Source organism: Apis cerana, linkage group LG7 (assembly GCF_029169275.1).
Source record: "Apis cerana isolate GH-2021 linkage group LG7, AcerK_1.0, whole genome shotgun sequence".
NCBI lineage: Eukaryota > Metazoa > Arthropoda > Insecta > Hymenoptera > Apidae > Apis > Apis cerana.
The window spans coordinates 5,299,427-5,322,946 of NC_083858.1; the positions used below are offsets into that span (position 1 = coordinate 5,299,427).

The 23,520-nt window shown below is 18.9% G+C and overlaps 1 protein-coding gene across 4 annotated transcripts in view; it reads left to right on the forward strand.

Moving 5' to 3' along the window:
* The window catches only part of LOC108003087 (basement membrane-specific heparan sulfate proteoglycan core protein), a 303,226-nt gene that overhangs the window by 6,480 nt on the left and 273,226 nt on the right, over positions 1–23,520 (forward strand). For all 4 annotated transcript variants that reach the window (XM_062076951.1, XM_062076949.1, XM_062076948.1 and 1 more), the window contains exon 2: positions 2,399–3,599. In XM_062076951.1, the coding sequence (XP_061932935.1) occupies positions 3,530–3,599 (70 nt within the window). In that variant the 5' untranslated portion in view covers positions 2,399–3,529. The remainder of the gene's footprint in view (positions 1–2,398; positions 3,600–23,520) is intronic.

Below are 23,520 nucleotides of genomic sequence, written 5' to 3' on the forward strand. Positions count from 1 at the left end.
TTGTACATATATTTTCTATTCTATCGCTTTCTTCTTGCAATTTGTATTTTAATTTGATGTATATATCACACATGAAATAATATATCATATTTTTTAATGTTTTCATTTTTTATGAAACCATATTTATTAATAATTACAAATATTAAACACAAATTTTCTCAAAAATCATAAAAATCTTCTTTTCCTTACACGAAAAAATACATAAAGAAAATAATTATTAATATTATATATTATCATTTTTAAATATAATTTAATAGTGTTATGAAATTAAGCGAAACTTTAAATTTATAATTTTTTATAATATTCTGTTATTATTTTCAGTCAATATTTTCAAACAAAATTTCATTCAAAATTTGAGTAAATGCTAAAATATTGTTAAATAATTTTATCAAAGAAATTTTTTGTTAAGAAAAAATTATTTTGTAATTCATATATTTCATACACAAAAACTTTTATTAATATTAAGATGTTTCAATATTTAATTAACATACAAACATTTGTTAAAATTAGGATTTTTCATAAAATAGCATACAAAGAATAAAATATACAAATAATACAAAATTTATTTAATTTTTTACTTTAAATATAATACTAAATTAATTGACATTGATTTAAAATTCTTTTATTTATTTATAAAATATAAAATATCATAAACATAATATATAAGATATAATATTTTAAAAAGATATCTTTAAAATATTAATTTTAGATCAATTAAAGATTAAAATAAATATAAATATTTCTTATTTTTTTATTTATTATATTTATTATATTATATTTAATTATATTTATTATATTTATTATATATTATATATTATCAAAATAATATTTTTTATAATATTATCAATATATTTCTATTATTTCTATTATTAATTTTATTAATTATATTATATTCATTATATTCTTCTTTCACTATTATATTTATTTAATTTCATTATTTATTAAATATTTTTTCTATTAATAATTAATAGAATTTTTATAATATATAATTATATAATACAATATATAATATAATATATATAATATTTATTTAATTATTAAATTATATAATATAATATATATAATTAATAACATTTATAATTATAAAATTATAATCATTTCGAATTGATTTTAAAAAAATAGCAAAATTTCATTTCATACTTATATCTACATAATTTCTTGTTCATAAATATTTTTTATTTGAACCAATTTTTATTGCATAAATCATCAAATGTTGAATGTACATGTTTTTTTTTATTAATTTCATTTTCAATTATTTTTCAATATTTTAGAATATATATTTCAAATTATATCACTCTAATATATGACATTGCATAATGTATATAATGTAATTGCGTATTATTTATGATTAAAATTTCTCTTAAGTTTATTTTGTTTTTTTTTGTATAACTACAAAATTGTATCATCATAAATTTACTATCAATATAATGATTCTATCTGTGATGGTTTTACTATGAATTTATATAAAAACATTTAAAATTAATATTATTAATTAATTATTTTCTATTTAAGTATTTATATACGTATTAAAATATCATTTTTATATTATATAATTTTTTATATTAATAATTAAAAAATTTTTTATGACTTTATATTACATATTTGTTGAAAAATGTATTTTTTCATTGAATATATAATAAATATAAATATAAAAATAATATATAATAATATATAATAATATATAATAATAAATATTTATTTACTTTTTTGTATTGGTTTCATTAAAATATTTAATAATATATTATAATATATTCTTAAATAATAATATATAATAATGTAATAATATATAACATTTAATATATAATTTATATTATATAATAATATAAAACATTTAATAATGAATTTAGTATATGAATTTTGAATATTTCAATTAATTTTTATTCTCCTTATTAATGTCTTTTATAAATCAAAATAAAATTAAAAATAAATAATATATTATATCGATAAATCGATAACTTTCTATGAAGGAATTTCGTTCACAGTTTAGTGAGTAAATTTCGAGTTCAAACTGGCCTACTAACCGATACAAGAAAAATTGATAGACTTGAACAGTGTACCAGTTATCGGAAATCTGATACGTTGTTAAAAATATCCGATAAAGCTGTCACGTGATTGGCACAAAGGATGAGAGTGTCTATTTTTAATTCACAAAACTGAAAAAGAAAAATAAACGAATAAAAGTCGATAATAAAACTTAATATTATCCTCTTTAAAATTTGTCATCAATAATTCGTCATCAATAATTATTTTTCATTTATATTTATAATTATATTTCATTCATATTTATAAAGTCTTATTTCGGTAAAATTATTTTTAATAAATGTTCATCCGTATTGTTATCTCATTACGAAAAATACTTAATTTAATGTCTAATGGAATCAAATTGTTTTTTTTTCAGAATTCAATTGGTACAGAGGAATAAAAAAAGTTGATCAAATGTTCAAAAATTGCACGAAGTAATGAAACATGAAGACAAGACAGGCAGATTAACAGGCGATTAATGCGCTCTATGACGCCCGTTTAATGATCCATGGTCGAATCGTGTGATACACACGAACGAATGCACGATTTCCCTCAGAGCTTGAATTAAATGAATAGAGAGGAAGAATCCATTTGTACATCCATTTGTATCAATTACTTGTGCCAACGTTCAAGTAACGGAAAAAAAAATTTCGAGAAGTGTTTGATACTTAGTGATGTGTTTTCTTCTTTTTTTTTAAGTGTTTTCATCAATATTTGAGAATTTCATAAAGTCAATTGTGGATTTTTCACGTATATTTAGAATAAGTGATTCAATTTTTCATAATTCTTAACTCGAGAAAAACATAAGCCAATCTTTCCAGAAGGTTTTTTGAGGCAGGAAAAGAAAACAACTGTATTGAATTACGAACAGAAAGAACTCTCATCGAAGAATATAGTGAAAGCATGTGGTTTTCGCGCGCAAAAGAGTTTAATTCTCAAGAGATCAATTTCCCGCGATATTAAAACACCAGAGGATCGAAATTACAGCCAGTGCTGGTAAAACCTTACAAATGGATTCGACGAATCGATAATGCATGATTGTAAATCCTGGTTCAGAGTAAACCACGTGTCTGATGAATAATACAATTCCTTCAATTGCATTCTCGTCTTTTTGGTCACCAAGGAAAAAGTACCGAATAGAATCGTAAAATCCTTATCGATTGATACTATTACGCATTTTTGCGTCACGATATCGAAATTATGAATCTTGATGATAAGGAAATAGTGTAGCGACGTTTTTGTTCAATGCATTATAGTGTGATCATTATTAAGTGATTAATAAATTAAGCGAGAAGCAATTGTGATTAGTTATGATTTTAGGCAGTGATTTACATATGACAAAAAAAATAAATTAGGAAAACAGTATGAAAGTGATTGAAAGTGGGTGTATTTATATTCTGATATCATATTTTATCATTTCTGTGAATAACTAATAAAAAGTGTTTCATCGAGACCCTTCTTTCCCAGAAGGATAAACGTAGAAAACGGAAGGAAAGAAAGTAACAGTATGAAGAACCGTCGTGGAAGATGGCTCTACGCTGTATTTGTATTGATCACGTTCCTTCCTCAACAGATTGGTAAGTTTATTCCATCCTATTTTTGGTATTAGAATTTAAATCGACAGAAATAGTCTAAAATTTATATTAACTTCATAATCAAATTTTATAAGTAATGTTTAATTTTTTTCCTTTAGTTTTTTATCAAATAAACATGAAGAAATTTTAATTTTTTAAGAAAATATTAATTTTATAAAATGTATACACACACACAGTTAATAATATGTATATTACTTAAATTATTATTAAAATTATTTATATATATATAAATTAAATAAATTTTATTTTATTAATTAATTTTATTTTATATTTTTCATTTTTAAATGTAGAATAAACTTCTAGCAATATTCCATTTAGAAATTATATTTTCTTGATTTTAATAATTATTAATGATTTTCAAAAATTAATGTAAATAAAATAGATGAAATATTAAGAATTCTATATAAATTTTTTATGAAGCAGGAACTTAGATACATATTTTTATTAGTTATGAATTGCTTTTATTCTGTTATTTCTGTTATTTTATTATATTGAATTTGTAAATATATAAAATAATTTATGCAAAGATTTCATTCAGCAGGTTATCTTTGTTCAAATAAAGTTAACTTAATATATAATCATATATAGATCATAAAGTATACAATAAAACTAATTTTATATTAATATTTAAAGTTATATATTATTAAAAATAACGTAAATGAAACATTTCATTCGCGGTTTAGCATTTGTGAAGAATTTTTTGAATAATACGCACGCAAGGTTTTTTGTAATACTGAAAACTACAGTTCTCCCGGGAATTTGCAGCATCAGTAAAAAGTCATGAAATACCAGTAGATAAGAAGCTTCGAATGCTTTTACAATTAAGAAAAGACAGCTATTCCGTTCAAGCATTCTTAAGTGTCTTTAACCGCTATCGCGGTTTAGTTGATTTCCATACGATGGATTCATGGATAAAGAAATTAAAATCGTCTAGAAAACCTTCTAGAGAAGGCAACTTATCAATAATTTTAATGGAATAAAATGATGTTTTAAATATTTTCAATTATGATAATTAATTATACAAATTAATATAAATAAATAATAATTTGAGACATCCTTTCTTGAAGAAACGTTTATTTTATTTTGTTGTTCTAATAGATTTATAATCGTAAAAACTATTATGAATTTCAAGTATTATTTTACTCATGATGATAATATTATTTTAAAAAGAAATAACTGAGAATTTATTTGCTTATCTTTAAAGGATATGAAATAGAAAGATTCTTTAAAATTCCTCAAATTTGTTAAAGATTATATAAAGACAAACTGTCGATAATTTGAATTTTTAATTATAGTTATCAAAATTCACAAGAATTTATAATTCTAATGCCTATAATTTACAATTCTTTGTATAAAAAAACAGAATTAGTCATACTTCATAGTCAACATATAAATATTAATTTTGAATTCTAAATAATCATATATATCATATACATTAATAAATATCTTCAACAGATTAATGTGCAAAAAAATAAAAGAATAATTTAGCGATATTTTTTTCGAAATCTTTCAGATATATATAAAAATCTAAATATATTTTTGTATACGTTTCTACAAGGATATGAAAATATATTACTTTTTAGAAATTCGCTTAATTATTCTTTTCCGAAAATACATTTTATGAGTTGGTTTTCATTATTCAGTTATTTAAGACATGATTCTGGCAAGTCTTAATAAGTTCAGGCAGATCCAGAATAAAATGTACTTGTTTCCATTTTTGTATCCCATTCATCTTCTTTTCAAATATTACAACACACACGATAATACGATAGTTCACTATTCGCGGATGGTTTCGAAGTCTTTTCACGGATATTTGCAGTGTATTATATTGTGCTGCGCATAGAGTAAATTGTGTCGCTAAAGAGGGAATCGATAACATAAAAAGTGATGCCTATGCAATATATTTATATGCATATGTATACTTGAAAGTGTATACATATTTTCAATATTTACCAGAATCTGTTTCATAAAACGAATTCTAAAAAGTTTGTACGATGCAATTTATGAAAACTTTTTTAATTAAAGCATTATTTAATTATTGTGATAATGCAAAGTTTGATATTGATTTCTATTTTAAAAAGTATATTTTATTATTTAACAATTCAAATGAATGTTTTTTATGATATAATTGAAATAATATATGATTATTTGAAAACTTATATTAAATTACCATTTTTTATATTATCAATTTAAATTTTTGTAAAATAATACTTTTCTATAAAATTTTTTATTTATAATTTTCAATCAATATCAATCATTTCAATATAAATCAAATTCTATCATTTCTTTAAAATAACTTCTTTATCTATATATTTAAGCGATATTGGAAAAACTTTTATATAATATTATAAAAAAATATATAATTATATTGTAAAATTCAGGATAATAAGAAAATAATTTAGTAATAAAATTAACTTTTATAATTTATTATTTTTTATATTACATTAAATATATTTTATACATATTTAATATAATATACATATTTTGATAGATTGATTCATAAAGTTGTATCAATAATCTGTATCAATAATCTGTAGCGTGAATTTTTATATACACATATATTCAAATTTTTATACATATATGTTCAAATTCATTAATATTAATTAAATAAAATGTATGTTAGAACAATAAAAAAAACTTTAATTAATAAAAAAATTATCAAGTTATAATACAAGAAATAAAATTAAAATTTATTGATTATTAATATGTTATTTTGGTTATTAATCATATATATTTATGTTATTTTAAACAATTTATATCAGAGCATTAAATATTGAATGTCTATTTATATATATTATCTAAGTGAAAATGTATATTTTTAGTTGAAATATTTATAAAAAATTATTATTATGATATTTCCACTGAGATTTTATAAAATTAAATTTATTTATTACAATTTTTTATAATAAAATATTTAATAAAGTTGTAAATTGAGATCTAGTAAATATATTTTAAATAAATTATTTGTTCATAATAAAATTATTTGATCAATATATTTATTAATAATACATATATTAATATGCTAATAATAAATAAGAATTTAAATAAATATTTAGAAATTGAATATAAATTTCAATGTTGAACAGCTATTAATGAATATACATACAATTTTCTTTTATATATAGTACATTTCATATATAGTTTAATTACACAAATTATAGATATAAAAAGTTTGCATAATAACTAATTACATTCTATTACATAATATTATTTTTTAGTGCATATATTCATTATGTATATTTATATATTCATATAATTCAACATATATCTAATAATATAATTATTTATTGTACTATAGTTTATATATTTTTTATATTTATATGAGATGGAATAATAATGCGTATTTCATGTATTGATTTATTTTTTAAGTTAACCATTTAAAAGAAAATTTTTAATATAAATCACGAAAATATAAATTCTCTATCAGAATTTTTTAAATATCTGAATATTAAATTCTCCGTTACATTTTTGTTATATCTATATAAATTAATAATTAATAATATAACATAATTAATTAATAATAATGTCAATGTAAATAAATTAATAATAAATAAATATAAATTAATAAATAATTAAAATTATATTGCTTACAAAATTTAATTGTTTTAAATAATATCTATTAAACTGAATAATTGATTTAAAATATAACTTTATATAAATATATGTGTGTATATATATATATATATATATATATATATATCATTAGATGAAAAAAGAATTATTTTAATTTTAAGAATAAATACAAAAAAAATTAAAATGAATTTAATAGGAATGTTAATTTATAAAATTTTAAATAAAAATTGATTAACGGTATTTGATTAACATATAACTGTAATTGATTAACATATAACTATAAATTGTATAAAATTAGATTTATATTTATTTATTTTACTAATATACTTAATAATTTATGAAAATATTCATATAAATATATATATATATATATATATATATATATATATATATATATATATATATTATCTTATATTAAAAGTTTAAACATTTATATCAAAGTTTGAAGCATTTTTCCGTTTTGATTTATTTAAGATAAAATATTCAATATATTTGCAATATATCAATTTATCTTGATCATTTCTACTTGTTTCAATATATTATTTAATCTATAACTAAAGTAATTAAAGTTATTAATAAAAATGAAATTAAAAAAATTTTTCCATATGCAATATCAAAATAAAACTTATAATAATTCAATGAATTTAATTTCACATTTTATGATGTTTATGAAAACTTTCTCAATATTAACTCTCAAAATTTGTTTTGTGATAGTTTGTGATAATTTTGTGATATGTATACACGAATCAATTTTCATGTAAAAATAACATCTCAATATCTAGTTAAATTGAATCTTTTAAAAAAGAAATAAATGATGAACAGAAAGATTGATTTCATCAAAAGTAATTTATTCGACAATATAAATATCAATAAATAAGCTATTGCTTAAAAATCTAATTTTACAAGACGCTTTCAAAAAAATTCATTTTGATGCAATTTTCACGAAAACCTTATTTCTTGATCTGACTACATGTATTATGGATGAAAACTTCGAAAAATCTGACGAACAGTTGAGGTTGAAGACAAATTTATGCTATTAATTCGACCGAAATTTATTCTGTTTAAGTTAATAATTCGATGGAAAAACAATATAACATGTTAATTAAAAAACGGGGATAATTAAATTTGAAAATTTTTAATGCGCTACGATATTTTCGCTATTACAATATTTTCGATAAAAACATATTTGTTGTTTGATTCTAATTAATATGAAATAAATCGAATATCCAAAGCTTTTGATATTATAATGATTTTCCGTTAGTTTAATATATCACAATCTTATTATTGTTTGACAATTGAATAAAAATATTATAATATATAAATATTATAATTGTTAATAAAAATGGTTATAAAAAATCATTATATAATGGTTATAAATAATTATTAATAGAAATTCAATTATATCAATTATGTAAATATATGTTGATTGTGTAAATAATCTATTTTAATTTTTATAATTTAAAAAAAGTTTATGTTTAAATTAATTTAATGAATCGATTTATTTATATTTTTGAAAAAAACAACAATAATTGATTAATGGAATTTAATTAATAATAATGTAATGTCATTGATATAATACAAAATTGAAATATTTAATAGAAAAAATTTAGTTATGTTATTAATTTAAAGTTATGTATTTACTTAAAATTATTCATTTAAAAAAATTTTTATATTATTTGTATGGTTTGCTCATTTTAATTTAGCTAACGAATTTAAAAATCTGCAATAATATGATGATAATAATTCACCGAAAGACAGTTTTATTATTTATAATAAATAATTATAAATGATTTGCACAGTTTTAAAAATTAAAATGATCAAAATGAATTATTCTATTTTAATATTTTAAAGGAAAAAAATTTATCTAAAAAACACTCAAAACTCTTTAAAATGTTAATTAATTCTGAATAGCTGGATGAATATGAATTATTGATAGCATTTTTTTAATATATATTTTCGATTAAGAAAACTGTTATGCTTCGTTTTGAATTTTTTGAAAACATTGTGTTTACAATAGACAATTGTTTGGAAACGATAAGCAAATAAATTTCAAGTGTATTATTGCAAGTGAATTTGCCTATAAAATGTAAATATTCTTAAAACTTAATTTTTTATATTTGGTAATATATCATGAAATTTATTAATAAAATTTTTTATTATTTTGTTTTGTATCGAGAATTAGAATTACATATTTTTACTTTGAATAAATGAAAGTAATAAAGCACCAATATGAAATGAATTAAATTTAATTCATTTTCACAATCTTACTAAATTTTAAAATTTTCAATAATGATCATAATTATCAAATAATAGAGTTATTAAAAACCGAAATGATAATATAAAAATTATATAACAAATTTTTATTTATAGTATATAATTCTATTTTTTATTTTTAATTCTATAGTTATTATATTTATTCTGAAACAATTTAAATTATGGTTAAATCTATTCTATATTGGTTTTGGAATATATTAATTATATAGAATTTTAGTTATATATTAATTAGTTATATATTAATATTAAATCAACAATGTATTGATTATTTAGTAACAAACGTTAGTATTATTAAAAATTGTATAAAATTTTATCTAAATGAATATACGATATTCGGTTACATCTAAAGTCAATTTTGGATTAATCGTTAAGTAATAATTTATCACCAATAATGTAATAATGATATCGACTTCAGTATAGAATGTTCTATTTATAATCTGCCTATATTTATATGTATAAACATATATAATACATAACAATCAGTATCCAAGATATATAATGAATGTATTGTAATGAATTTATTATAATATCTATCTAATAAACATTTAGATCTCCTTCGGATTGAATAAAATAAAATATAAAATAAAATATAAAAATATCTGTAGAAGATTGAAATTAAAATAACCGTTTATTTTAATTATATGACCGTTAATTATAATTATATGATAGCAAAATTGGCCTTATGCTTATTGTTGAGTTTATTGTTATAACTTCGATCATCATAATTTTAGCCATTTAAAGACTAATTTATATTTTGTGAATTTGAAGGATCCGTAAAATGTTCAACTTCACTATATATATATATATATATATATATATATATATATATATATATTTATTTATTTACAATGAGTATAATAATTTTACCCATTATGCTTTGGACTATAATATATAAAAGCAAAAATATATAAATTATACGTGTATAAGTGATCGTATACGTGAATATTTAATGCATAATATCGAAAAATTTCTAAATTTTTAATAAATATTTGAAATTAAAATTTTATATTTGAAATCTTTTTACTTTCCTATTAAGTTTTCGAAATTTTGTTTCATGATAATTGAATTATATTGCACTATAATCTGCTGTATATGTATTATATTAATAAAGCAATTTAATTTCATATTCTAGTCTGTTAGAGTTATTTCAGATATGATTTTTAATATTCAATATCATTTTAATAAAATTAATTATTTTTATTATCGAAAATAATATTTCACAGAATTTGGTATCTTCTAAAAATTTAAAGAAATATATACTATATATCTACTTTCTTTAATATTATTTTGTTTAAATTTTTATTATATTTTATACTACATATAATTTATATGTAGTATTTATATAATAACATATAATCTTTTTTGACAAAAGAAATCTTCAAAAAATCACAAAAATATACGAATCAGTGATTTTACCATGTATATAAAATGTATATGACATTGCATAAAACACTAAAATAATTGATTCAACAAATAATTTATAAACAAATAATTAATAGATAAAAATTTATTTTCTCCAGAATTAATGAAGTATAATATATATTAATAAAGCGTTAAATTCGTAGAAAATATTCTGATAGCTTATAAATAGCTTATTAATATAAAGATATTAAAAATATAAGTGAATTTGTTGATTAGTTCTCTCATTATATTTTTATGAATTTAAAATATGTTATAAAGATATCATTTTAACTAATTCTTTTTTTTTACGTATAATCTTATAATCAGTAATCGATTTTAGTTTTTAAGTTATTCATAAAAATTTTCAATATTATTACAATGAATTTTATATATACATGTATTCGTAAGATTATACGATATATAATCGGAATTTCTTAACTATTTGTATAAATACGAATAAAAAAATATTATATTTAGTATTCATTTATAATTTGAATATTCTACGATCATTCAGATCTGCGATATAATAAAATAGAAAATAATTTTAGTCAACGAAAATTATAATGATCATAGTTATTTTTCATTATTATATATATAAAAGAAATCTTGAAAAAAATTCAAATTTATAAAGAAGTAGATGTTTAATAACTTCATCGAATATATAAATTCATATAAAATATATAAAAAGTAAAAAGTATTCCAGCTTGATTCTATATTTCTGAAAGATTTGTTAATAAATATGCATATAAAAATGATTTTAACTTTGAAATTCAAGGTTTTTCAAGATTCAATTTTTTGTTTACTGCATCGTATTCTATTCATCGTATTCTATTTAAGAAAATCTGAAAGGAATCATGGATCAATTCAATAATTCTTTTGAAAACAAATATTAAATTTTCATTAGTTTTTGAATTCATTTTATTTATAATTTGTTCATATTTTTCGATTAGTAGAGCAACAAAAATAGCATTTATTATGATACATAGATATTTCAGATCTATCATTATAAATCTCATATCTTCTTTTGTTTCTTTTTTTTTATTTGTTTTTATTTAAACAATACCGAATTATCATTTTTAAAAATTTTTATATAAAACATGTTGCAATGTATCAATTCAATTGATTAATTTAGGTCAATAACTGTTAAAGTTAACTGGAAAGTGATGTTTCAGTTTTGTATAAGCTATTAAGCTATTAAGCTATTATAAAAACTTTTAGAAATATAAGTTCGGTGTTGTTTAAAAAGCGAGAAAGAAAAAAAAAGAAAAATATTATAAAGAACTTTGGAGAAAATAGAAATAAAAATAATGATGCAGCGCAAAAATAAAATAGCAAAATGTCTATGAAAGGAATTTGGAGATATTGGAGATATTCACAATCAATGTCTCTTTTCGAATGTATTTAATTTTTTTTCTTAATGTATTTTTATTATTCATAAGAAAAGAATGTATATTTGCGGATAATTCATATATTAAAGCCGATTGCTAATTATATGTTAAGGAAAAAATTGTTCAAAATGAAATCCTTTACAATATATTTTAAATTTATCAAAATTAATTAAGGAAAGCTAATCGGCCTGATCAAAAACATATTTAAAAATATTATTATTTAATCATTTATAAATCATTCTATAACTTAATTTTTAAACTAACTAAAATAATGACTTGCATCAATTCAAGATAATTTTATAGACACATTCATGAGTAGATTAAAAAAATCTGCACTTTTTTTCCTTTTCTATCTTTTTTTTTTTCATTGCAGTATCACATTAATATTATTTTTTTTTCTTAGTATTTGTAAAATATGTATTAAATTTAAGTTTAAAAAAATAATTAATCGTATAAAAAATAAAATATGTGAAAAAAAATTGTATTAAATTTGTATGAGAAAAAAAATTTTAAGAAAATTTTAAAATGAAAAACTCATTTTTTGTAATATTTTTGAGTTTTTGTAAATTTTTAAATAATTAAAATTTATTTATTTCAATCATCGATAATATTTCTTCACGTAATAAATTAAGTAAAAATTGATATAAAAAAATAGAAGAAAATAAATTCAAAATAAATATTAAAAGTATTATATATTCAAGTTTCAATAAAATAAATTCGCTAAATAATAATAAATTTATTCATTGAAATTAAATTTTGAAATAGAGTATAGAAATTTAAAATATTCATGGCTATCACAAAATTTTTGTTAAGTTTTTCAATATAAAAATTCAATATAAAAATTTTGAAAATATAATGTTATATTTTAATGTATCTTTTATTCTTGATAAATTGAATTGCCATGTTTGTAAAAATTTATAATTATTATTTAAGAAGAATATAGTGATGATTATGTAAATGAAAATTTTAAAAATAATTTTGATTAGAAATTTTTTTATTTACGAATATGTAATTTTATTTTATCATAATAGGCTTATTTTCAATCAACAAATCAGATTTCGAATTTATTAAAATAAGTTTATAAAAATTTACAACAAATAACTATTAATCAGAACTTAAGAATAAAAAATTTTATTTTATTATTTTTCGTATTTTAATTACTTGTATGTATGTTATTTTTTTCTTATGAACATTTAAACGAAAATTTTTAAAATAAAATTATTTATTATTTGTTATATTTGTTATAAATGTTATTATTACAGAAAATCTTTTCTTATACTACGTAGTTAATATAATCAAGACAAAATTGTTATATTTAATTAAAATATTCTTAAAGCGACTTAATTTAACATTGATACTTCACTATTTGAATATTTTGAAAGATGTTTTCTCTAAAATTGTATGCCCAACAGACGTGTTACACGTTTGCGAAATGTGGTTGATTGTAAGTTGAGAACCCAATTTGTCAAACTCAAGTTCGTTATTTGGAAATAGAAAGAGAAGCACACCGCAAAGACATTGCGGCATTCTATTGAAGTTGTAGCAGTTGATATTATTATGCTATGTTCAAGGAGCAACTCAAACGGATTATTATCAATTTAATTGTGGATTAAGAACGTATTTTTTTAATTCCATAGGAGAATATTTTCCAAAAATGTCAAAAATATTGATACAACATTGATATTAAATAATATATTATTGTACAAAATGTTTAAATAATTACTTCATATATATTTTTCTCTTGTTGAATTTATTCTTTGTGAATCTACATTTTATTGTTGTTATTTCATATAAATGCAAATAGAACTACTATTTTTGTTTTAAGAAAATTACTTGAAAAAAAAATTATTTTCAATAATTTTAACTTTTAAAAATTACTTTTAAATTAAAATTATTTTAAATTGTGTTTAAAAATCAAATGGCAAAAGATATAATCACTCGTAGTGAAAAATGTGTACAGTGAAATAGATGAACGGATAGAGCATAAACTATTCCTATTGAACTTATCAAAGTGATTCACACGAGTAATCGGCAGTATTATGCAAATGATCTATAAAATTATCATACTTTTCAGAGCTATTAAGAGCGAATTTGAACTTTCCATTAAACATGATAAAACGTTTTTGTCGCAGCTAGCTAAAAATATCAATTAGACGAGGAGATATTTTGATAACTTTTCCGATAGCTGAATTATATCTGATAGCTGAATTGTATCATCAAATATTTATCATTATTTTAATGATTTTCTTGAACCACGATTCTACTACATTAATTCATTAGATTCATTCATATTAAATATAATTTTAACTAACTTAGTTTAGATTTTCAAGAATAATGTTTTTGTTTGTTAATAATTGCATTCTTATTGAGAATTATTAAAAAAAATTATATTTATATATAATGAATTGAAGATTTTTAAATAGATTAATTTAATTATTTTCATTAAATAATCTAATAATATTATTGTTAACATTTTATTTATAAGTTTTATTTTTATTAAATTCTATTTAATTTTTTAGATTTTTTTATAGTTTTATTTTTATAGTGAGAACAAATGGAGAGATTAGTAATAATGAAACAGTTACACAATAAAGAGATAGCATAAGAAAGAGAAGCAAGACGATGCAATTTCATTTGTTCCTATTCTAGAATTGATAAGTCTTGGGAATGTCTATCCGAAAATAAAATATTTTATCGGTTTATAATGAAAAGAGAATTTAAATCTGTATTCTGCATTTTCATTGTAAAAATTTAATTACAATTTTATCATTCTTCTTTAATTTAATAAAAATAAATAAAATAAAGCGAAAATCCATAAGCACGATAGATATTGAGCTATTTCACTTTATATATTTAACATGTATCTTCATTAAATGCAAATTTTAATTTATTATAATTTGTATATTTATATATATTTATAATATTATATTTATTATATTATAATATTATACTTATTATAATTTAATAAATAAATCTCAAACTATATATATTTCTATATATCAATTTCTATATATCATTTTGTTTTGATTTTTAGAATCAATCCTCCAAAGATATTTTATAATATATTACATCTTATATATTAGAATGCTCCATAAGTTTTTTTGCACCAGGCAAATATATTAGAATGACTTTAACTGATTATTTTTATACGAATATTCTCATTTATTAGCTGTTTATGGCATCATTTTCAGTCATTCCAGAGCTCTTTTAAAGTATATTTCGTTGATAATACAATGTTTTTTAAAACTTTTTTTTACACCGTTTAATATGAATAGCCAAAAGAAATATTTGCATTATACTTTATTACTTTAAAAAAAATGATACTGCAAATGAGATTTGTATTGATTATGAGAGTGGTGCTACAATTATTACGATTATTATAACTATTACAACCATTTGCAATTGATTTAGAGATTTAGAGTTGACAATTTTGACTTGAAAGATGAAGATCGCAGTAGCTGCCCAGCAACGACAAATACGGACTTTATCAAGGCCATGCTTATTGAAAATCCGCGATATACTGTGCAAGAAATAGTGAATACCACCAATATTTCCAGGAAAATGGTAGATAATCATTTGACCAAGATGGGATATGTCAATCAGTGTAAAGTTTAGATTCCACAACTATTGACGAAGATTGATTTTATGAACCGCGTCTTTACATGCGATTTCCTTTTTCAGCGATATGAAAGAGATCTTTTTTGTATCTAAGTATGAATCGAAAACGCACTTGATTTAAGGATAATAGACCTTCAATTATTGCAAAACTTAGATTTCATGAAAAAAGTTCTTTTATCCATTTAGTGCGATTGGAAAAGTGTAGTCTATAATGAGCTCCTTTCTTAAGGTGAAACTATTAATTTTGGAAAATATTACAATCAGTTTGATAAATTGAAAAATTCCATAACAGAAAAATGATCAAAATTGCGAATTGACGAGGCCATCACAACAATACAAAATACCTCATATTGACTGTAAGAAAAAAGCTGTTACAGTTTGATTGCGATAGTCGCATTTTCTATATTCCTCAGATCTTGCTCTATCCGATTACTTGTTCCTGTTATTAAAAAATTCTCTTCATGATAAATGCTTTAATCTATAAGCGAAATAAAAGCGCACCTTGAAAAATATTTTACAAACAATTTTTTAAAAAAAGGAATAATGAGGCTTCCTGAGAGATAGAAGAAGGTGAAGAAGGTAGAGCAACGGTTTATATATAACGCAATAAATTAATCTTAAACAACAAATATTGTTATTCATTTCGTTAATCAAAAAAAAGAAAGAAACTTATGAGACCTAATATTTTAAAATAATAAACTTATATATATCCACAAATCAAATGTAAGGAATTTATCAACCTTATATAATTAGTATATAATATTAATAAAATTATCTAAATGAAATAGTAGTATAATAGTATATAATATTATATAATATTAATATTTAATATATAATAAAATTATTTAAATGAAATTTAATGTAAGCTATTCCTTTCTATCAATGATATCTTTGTTCCACTTATTTCAAAAAGCATAAGAAAGAAATCCCCTCTATAGTCGTCGTTAATATGTTTTTTGTTAAATTTATAGACAATTCATGTTAGATATAACCTAATCAATTTTTTGTAGAATTATCCCCAGTCATCGAAAAGAGTGAAATGATTCCCAGTGATCGAAATGATTTCAAAATCGATTTAAAAATTTTTAAAACATTAAATTATGAATTTTATCGATTTTAGGAAAGAAATACATATGAACAAAAAAAAATTTAATATTTTAGGAGCGATATTACAAAATCTTGGATAACATCTTTTTAGAATTTGTATATTCGTGAATTCCATTTATTATATTAAATATTAAAGATGATTTATTAAATATTATATAAGATTTATTAAATATTAAAAATGATTAAAGTTATTAAACGATAATGAATAATATTTAAAGTTTTAGTTTCAATTCTTTTAATTATTAATAAATTATATTAAAAAATTCACTCAATTCAATTTTGGAATATGATAGGAATTAAATGAATAGGAAATCAATGATTAATTTAATCAATTTGATTAATTTCATTCTATAACTTTTTGTTTGAGTAATAAATATATATTTATTTTTTATTATAAACAAAAAAATTTCAATAATTCGTTTTTATTAGTTATATTTTTATATTAGTTATATATTTTTAAAATATACTTTTAAACTAAATATTTAATATCATTTTCGTTTAATTTAAAATATAGTATATGATGATATATTTATATGCATGTTTTATTACTTTTTACATACTATCAATCTTTTCTTTGACAAATAATATAATATAATATAACATAATAATATAATGTAACATTATTATATTTATAAGCAAAATGGAATATTCTCAGCATGTTGTGCAACATTTATTAGCATTTCTATCTATTCTAAACTTACATAAAGAGCAAATAACCACAAGTCCCACTAATTGTGTTTGCAACTGCAAGTAACATTGCCCCCTAGAGTGTGTGATCTCGTTTACTTAACTGCAATTGTGAATTTTAGTAGAAGCGATAAACCGTTTGATAATAATAAATATGAAAGAAAATAAGATAGACAAAATCTATTGTATGGTACAATAAATTGAATAGTTATTTTTAAAATATAAATACAATAATGTAAATACATGGATAAAAAGTAAATTTAATCGAATGAAAGTGCATAAAACCGATTTATTTATAGGAAAAAAAAATATAATAATATAATAATAGATTATAAACTAAAAGAAAATTTAGTTAATTTAAAATTATATATAAAAATAGTATTTATATATAATAATATCTTATATATGAAGATAGTATAAATTATAAATATATTATATATATAAATTAAAAAAAATATATATATATATATATATATATAAACTAAAAGAAAATTTAGTTAATTTAAAATTATATATAAAGATAGTATTTATATATAATAATATCTTATATATAAAGATAGTATAAATTATAAATATATTATATATATAAATTAAAATATATATATATATATGTGAAATTTATTTTCTAAATATATTATTACAATTAATTTTTCATTAAGAAAATAGAAAAGTTATAAAAAGTTGTTTATTATTTTCTTTACAATTCCGATTAATTACAATTTTTTCAATTTTTTTTCATATATTATCTAAATTTTTTTAATTTTTTAAAAAAACTCAAGTTATTTAATTCGATTTTTAAAAAGTTATTCTATTTTAATGAATAAACTTTTGTCCACCATTTTATGTATTATTCTGATATTGTAATTATTAAAACATTTTATATGACAATTGAATTAATGGAAATATATAATGTAGTTAAACATAGTTTATTTCATATTTTGATTATCTTTTTAAAATTTTTACATATTTTTATTATACATAACTATTTATTTATACATATAATATATGGAAATTAATAAAACAATTAATTTTTTAATCAAATTTTTTTAATATTATTTTAATTATTCATGATATTTATGAAATCTTGACATGTACTTCTATATTTATAAGATTGTTTGCCGTAATCAGCATGTAGTATCTCTATTTATATGTATGTAGTATCGTTAAATTAGTAATCGTTATAATTAATTAATTAGTATTATTTAAACAAAGTTTAATTTCATTACTGAAATAACATCATAAAATAACATCATTTTCTTAGAATTACTCCTTTTTTTTAAAAAACATTTTATACGAGAAAAATAAATAAATTGAATATTTCAAATAAGAACTAAATTTTACTAATAATAAAATTATTTAAATTTGAATTATTTAAAATTAAATATTGAATTGATAGTTACCATCTATATTTATATTAATATGTATATAATATTTATTTATATTTTATATATTTAATATATAATATTGAATTCTGTAATAAGAGTTATTATTAATAAATTGATTTCAATATAATTTTATTACATATTTATTTTGAAAATATGTTTTATAATATTATTTTTATATTATTATATTATTAAAGAAACTTGAGAACTATTAATTCGGATTTAGAAACTTCATATTTCATGTACATCATATATAATTAATTTGAAAGTCTTGATTGAAACTCGATCAAATGTTCCACTTTTTTAAATTTTGAATATTTATAGTTTATGTTTCGAAATTATCATTTTGTAATCTAAAAGACATTAGTGATTATTATAAGCTTTTATCTAAGCTTATATATATATATATTTATCTAAGATGAAATGATTGTTAGAAGTTTAATAAATGTACTTTATTTTATTTTACATTTAGAAAAATTAAACTATTAGATTCAAATTTATCATTTTTGTGTAATTGGAAACACAATAATATAAATACAATAATTATATATTAAATTTTATTTCTAAAGTTTTATAATATTACATTTACAATATTAGTATCAATATTTTATCATTTAAAAAATAAATCTAAATTTCTTAAGTTCCTAATTAATTCAATTTATATTTGATATTAATTTTATATATGTTATCTTTAATAAACTATTTAAATTGTTTTTTATTAGTATGCATGAAATATAAAAATTGAATTTTCATTCTTCATAATATATCAGAATGATCCAATTACTATATCTTTGAATATCTATTACTTTCAAAGCTGCTTATCACAGATATAAAAAAATTACAATATTTTAGTTTAAAAAAATACAGATGACTTTGAAATGTCCTCAACTCATCCATTCATAATATACTTATCTTATTCAAAATATACTTATCTTTCTACCAAATTATTCTTCATACTAAACAGAATCATACATAAAATTTTTTATATTGTTACAAATAATAAAAATAATAATATAATAATATAATAATAATATAATAAATAATAATATAATACAAATAATATAATATTATAAATAATATAATAAAAATATTCAAAGTAAATAAAGTATTAGATTATTCTTTATGATTAATTATAATGTTAATTAAATTAATATTTCACATATTCATAAATTATTTATTTCATTTATTCGCTAAAATTTTATTTACATGTTATTAAAATTCTTTATCTATTGGCAATTTATTATATTATTTATGTATAACTATTATAATAAATATATTTGTAAGAAAAATTTAATCTACTTTACCTATTGATATAACGAATGATTGATGTAATAATAATATCAATTATTATTATTATTTTCATTAATTATATATTTTTCACATAAAAAATATATTGAAATAATATTTTATGTAACTTTTTAAAACTTATCTGCAAAAAAAAGAAATACATTTTCTGCAATTATTTTTTTCAATAGCATCTATCAAATATTCCTCCAGTACTCCTAAAACCTTGTGAAAAAACCATTTTACGCGGATGTATCGGCATTAAAAACTAGGTCAAAGAATCTGTGAAAATGTTTTATGAATCGTAGTTATTTTTCAATTGCGATATAAAATACCATCGAATATCGCATTCGCTATAAGGTACTTCTTTGGGTGTCATTGACTAGAATCATTTTAACAATATCACATTTATTTTCTCTGAGAAAGTTTTTCATATCACTATATATATATAAAATATTTCAAACTTTTGCCATAATTACTTTCTTATATTTTTACTACATCATATGAAAATTATATATATATATATATATATATATATATATGAAAATTATTTCAATTGATTTTTATATCAATTTAAAACAAAAAGATTCTTAGATTTACAGATATATATAATTCCAATTAATTATTTATCATTTAAAAAATAATTCTAAATTTCTATAATTCTATATATTTTTTAAATTATTTATAATTAATGTTTTAATTTTTAATTATTTTAATATTTATATAAAATTAATAATGTGTAATATTTTGTATTTATCGACTTTTTGCCATTACAATTTACTATGTATTATTTGTATTGTTTGTATATGTATGACTTCAGGAACATCTTATCTGTTATAAGTATTTAGAAATATTTATTATAAATTCATAAAAACGAAGCAAAGATGAAAAGAAAACATATTTTCAAAATTTCAGCAGATAAATTCTATATCATATATATGTTTCTTTTAGATATATATACATATATATTCTTTTAGAAAGAAAAGAAAAGCTAAATATAATAGAAATAGAAATATGTATTTTATGAAAGGGTTCATGGATTGTTCTATACGTTTGCAAGAATTTAAATTTTTGCAAAAGTTCTAGCTCTGCTTCTAACATGAAGAATCATATATATAAATCATATATATAGTATATAAATCCATAAGGAACAATATATCTAGATAATACATAAATTTCTTTCCTTCTTTCTGAATATACCATGAAATTCGTACCATTCATACTTAGATGAAACTATGTTTCATCATATTCGGAATCAATAATGCAAGGCACTATATATATTTATATATACGCTATTTAGAACATTTTCTTAATGTTATAAAAGTAACTTTAAAACAGTAAAATAAATTTTGATAATTTTTTTTTCTTTTTTCTTATAATTTTTTATTTTTATTGTAATAAAAGTTATTATAATATTGCTAATTCTATATTTTTTTTATATAAAAGCTTTTTTTGTAATATTAAATAACAGTTAATATTTCTATTTAATTAATCTAAAAATTTAAAAATATATTCATTGATTAAGGATATGCAGATGAAAACAAAGACATGAAGCAAAAAACATAAATCTAATTCAATATATTTGATTGATATCAATTTTTCTTGTTTCTTTTTTCGTGATTTCTAGTACACTGCGAAAATCATATCATTCAGATATTATTCGTAGATAAAACTACATTTTCATCATTTTTAAAATCAATAGTGCACTGTGGCGGATATAGCCTCTAGTGTCTCTTATTGTGGTTAAAGAATAGCTGCAATCCTGAAACATCTGTGGATTGTCTGACCTCTTTCGAGGCATCTGTATCTTTTCTACACCTTCCTTCTCCCTTTTCTATCCTTTGTACGATCTTTATCTTCATCTTGAACCTCTCTCTTCACACTGCGTACTAGTATTTCTCTTCTTCTAGTGGAGCACCTTTTACTCAGCATATGCCAAGTATGTATTTCTGTGTGCACACTGTTCAAATACTATTCTATAGAACTTTCTGCCGTGCGTCTTAGTTTTTTTCTGGTAATTCGATGAAACAATAAATTGCTTTTCTTCTGTTATTCCCAACCTTACCGATACTCGCAAAACTTTTATCGCAATGTTATTTTATATTAGAAAAAGGATCTCAATATATGTGTTGACTGCTTTTCTTCTCTTTTCGATCTTGTTTTTTAATAATCGTAATATAATTTTTATTCTCCGATAAAAAATCACATAGTTATTATATATATTATATATATATAAATAAAAAAATCACATTGTTTAATAATAAATAAGGAAAGAAAAATTTTTATAAATTATTGGATCAAAAACAGAGTTAAATTTGCTTGCTTGTTTGACGAAAAAATTATTATAAAAGTTATTTAAGACTTGGTGTTACGTTAAAAAAGTAACAAAGTTAATTTTAATGTAATATTTTATATTTTGCATAAAATTTTAAGCATAGATTTTATTGGATAATTTTTTGAATAAATATTAGAATTCTTCCAGTAATAAAATTTAAAACATAAAACAATTTTTTAAAAATTATTCTATAAAATTATTTCTATATTTATTTCTTATATTAATATTATTATAAAAATAATTAAAAGTATAATAAATATATGTTACATATAAAGAATTAGATAAGTAAAATAGATCAATGATAATCAAATAAATAAAATAAACTAGTTGATGATGAATATAAAATCATAGAGAGACAATTAGTATAAGATTAAATAAATATATATTATGTTATTATAAATACGATATAATAAAATTCATAAATACAATACAATAAATTATCAAATCGATTTGAATCTATTATCTATTTAATGTATTGTAATAAAAAATGATATTCAAATTTAAATTTAAAAATTAGACTAGTTTATATCAATTTATCAATTAATATTTATATTAATCTGTTTATTCTTTTAATATCTTTTGATGCTTATCGAGTTTATAAAATACTTATTTAATTTTAAATTATTAATATTTTTTAAATTGAAATTTTTAATATGCGTAGAATGCATGTACAAATGAAATATTTTTATAAATATATTTATGTTCAATGAATTTAATCAGACTATTCTTTTTTTTTATTCTATTTCGTTTTATAATTAATTTATCTGAAATTTATCTAATGAAATAAAAATATTTAAAATAAAATACAAAATTTTTTATATTTTAATACATATTATAAATTTTTTCTACTGTTT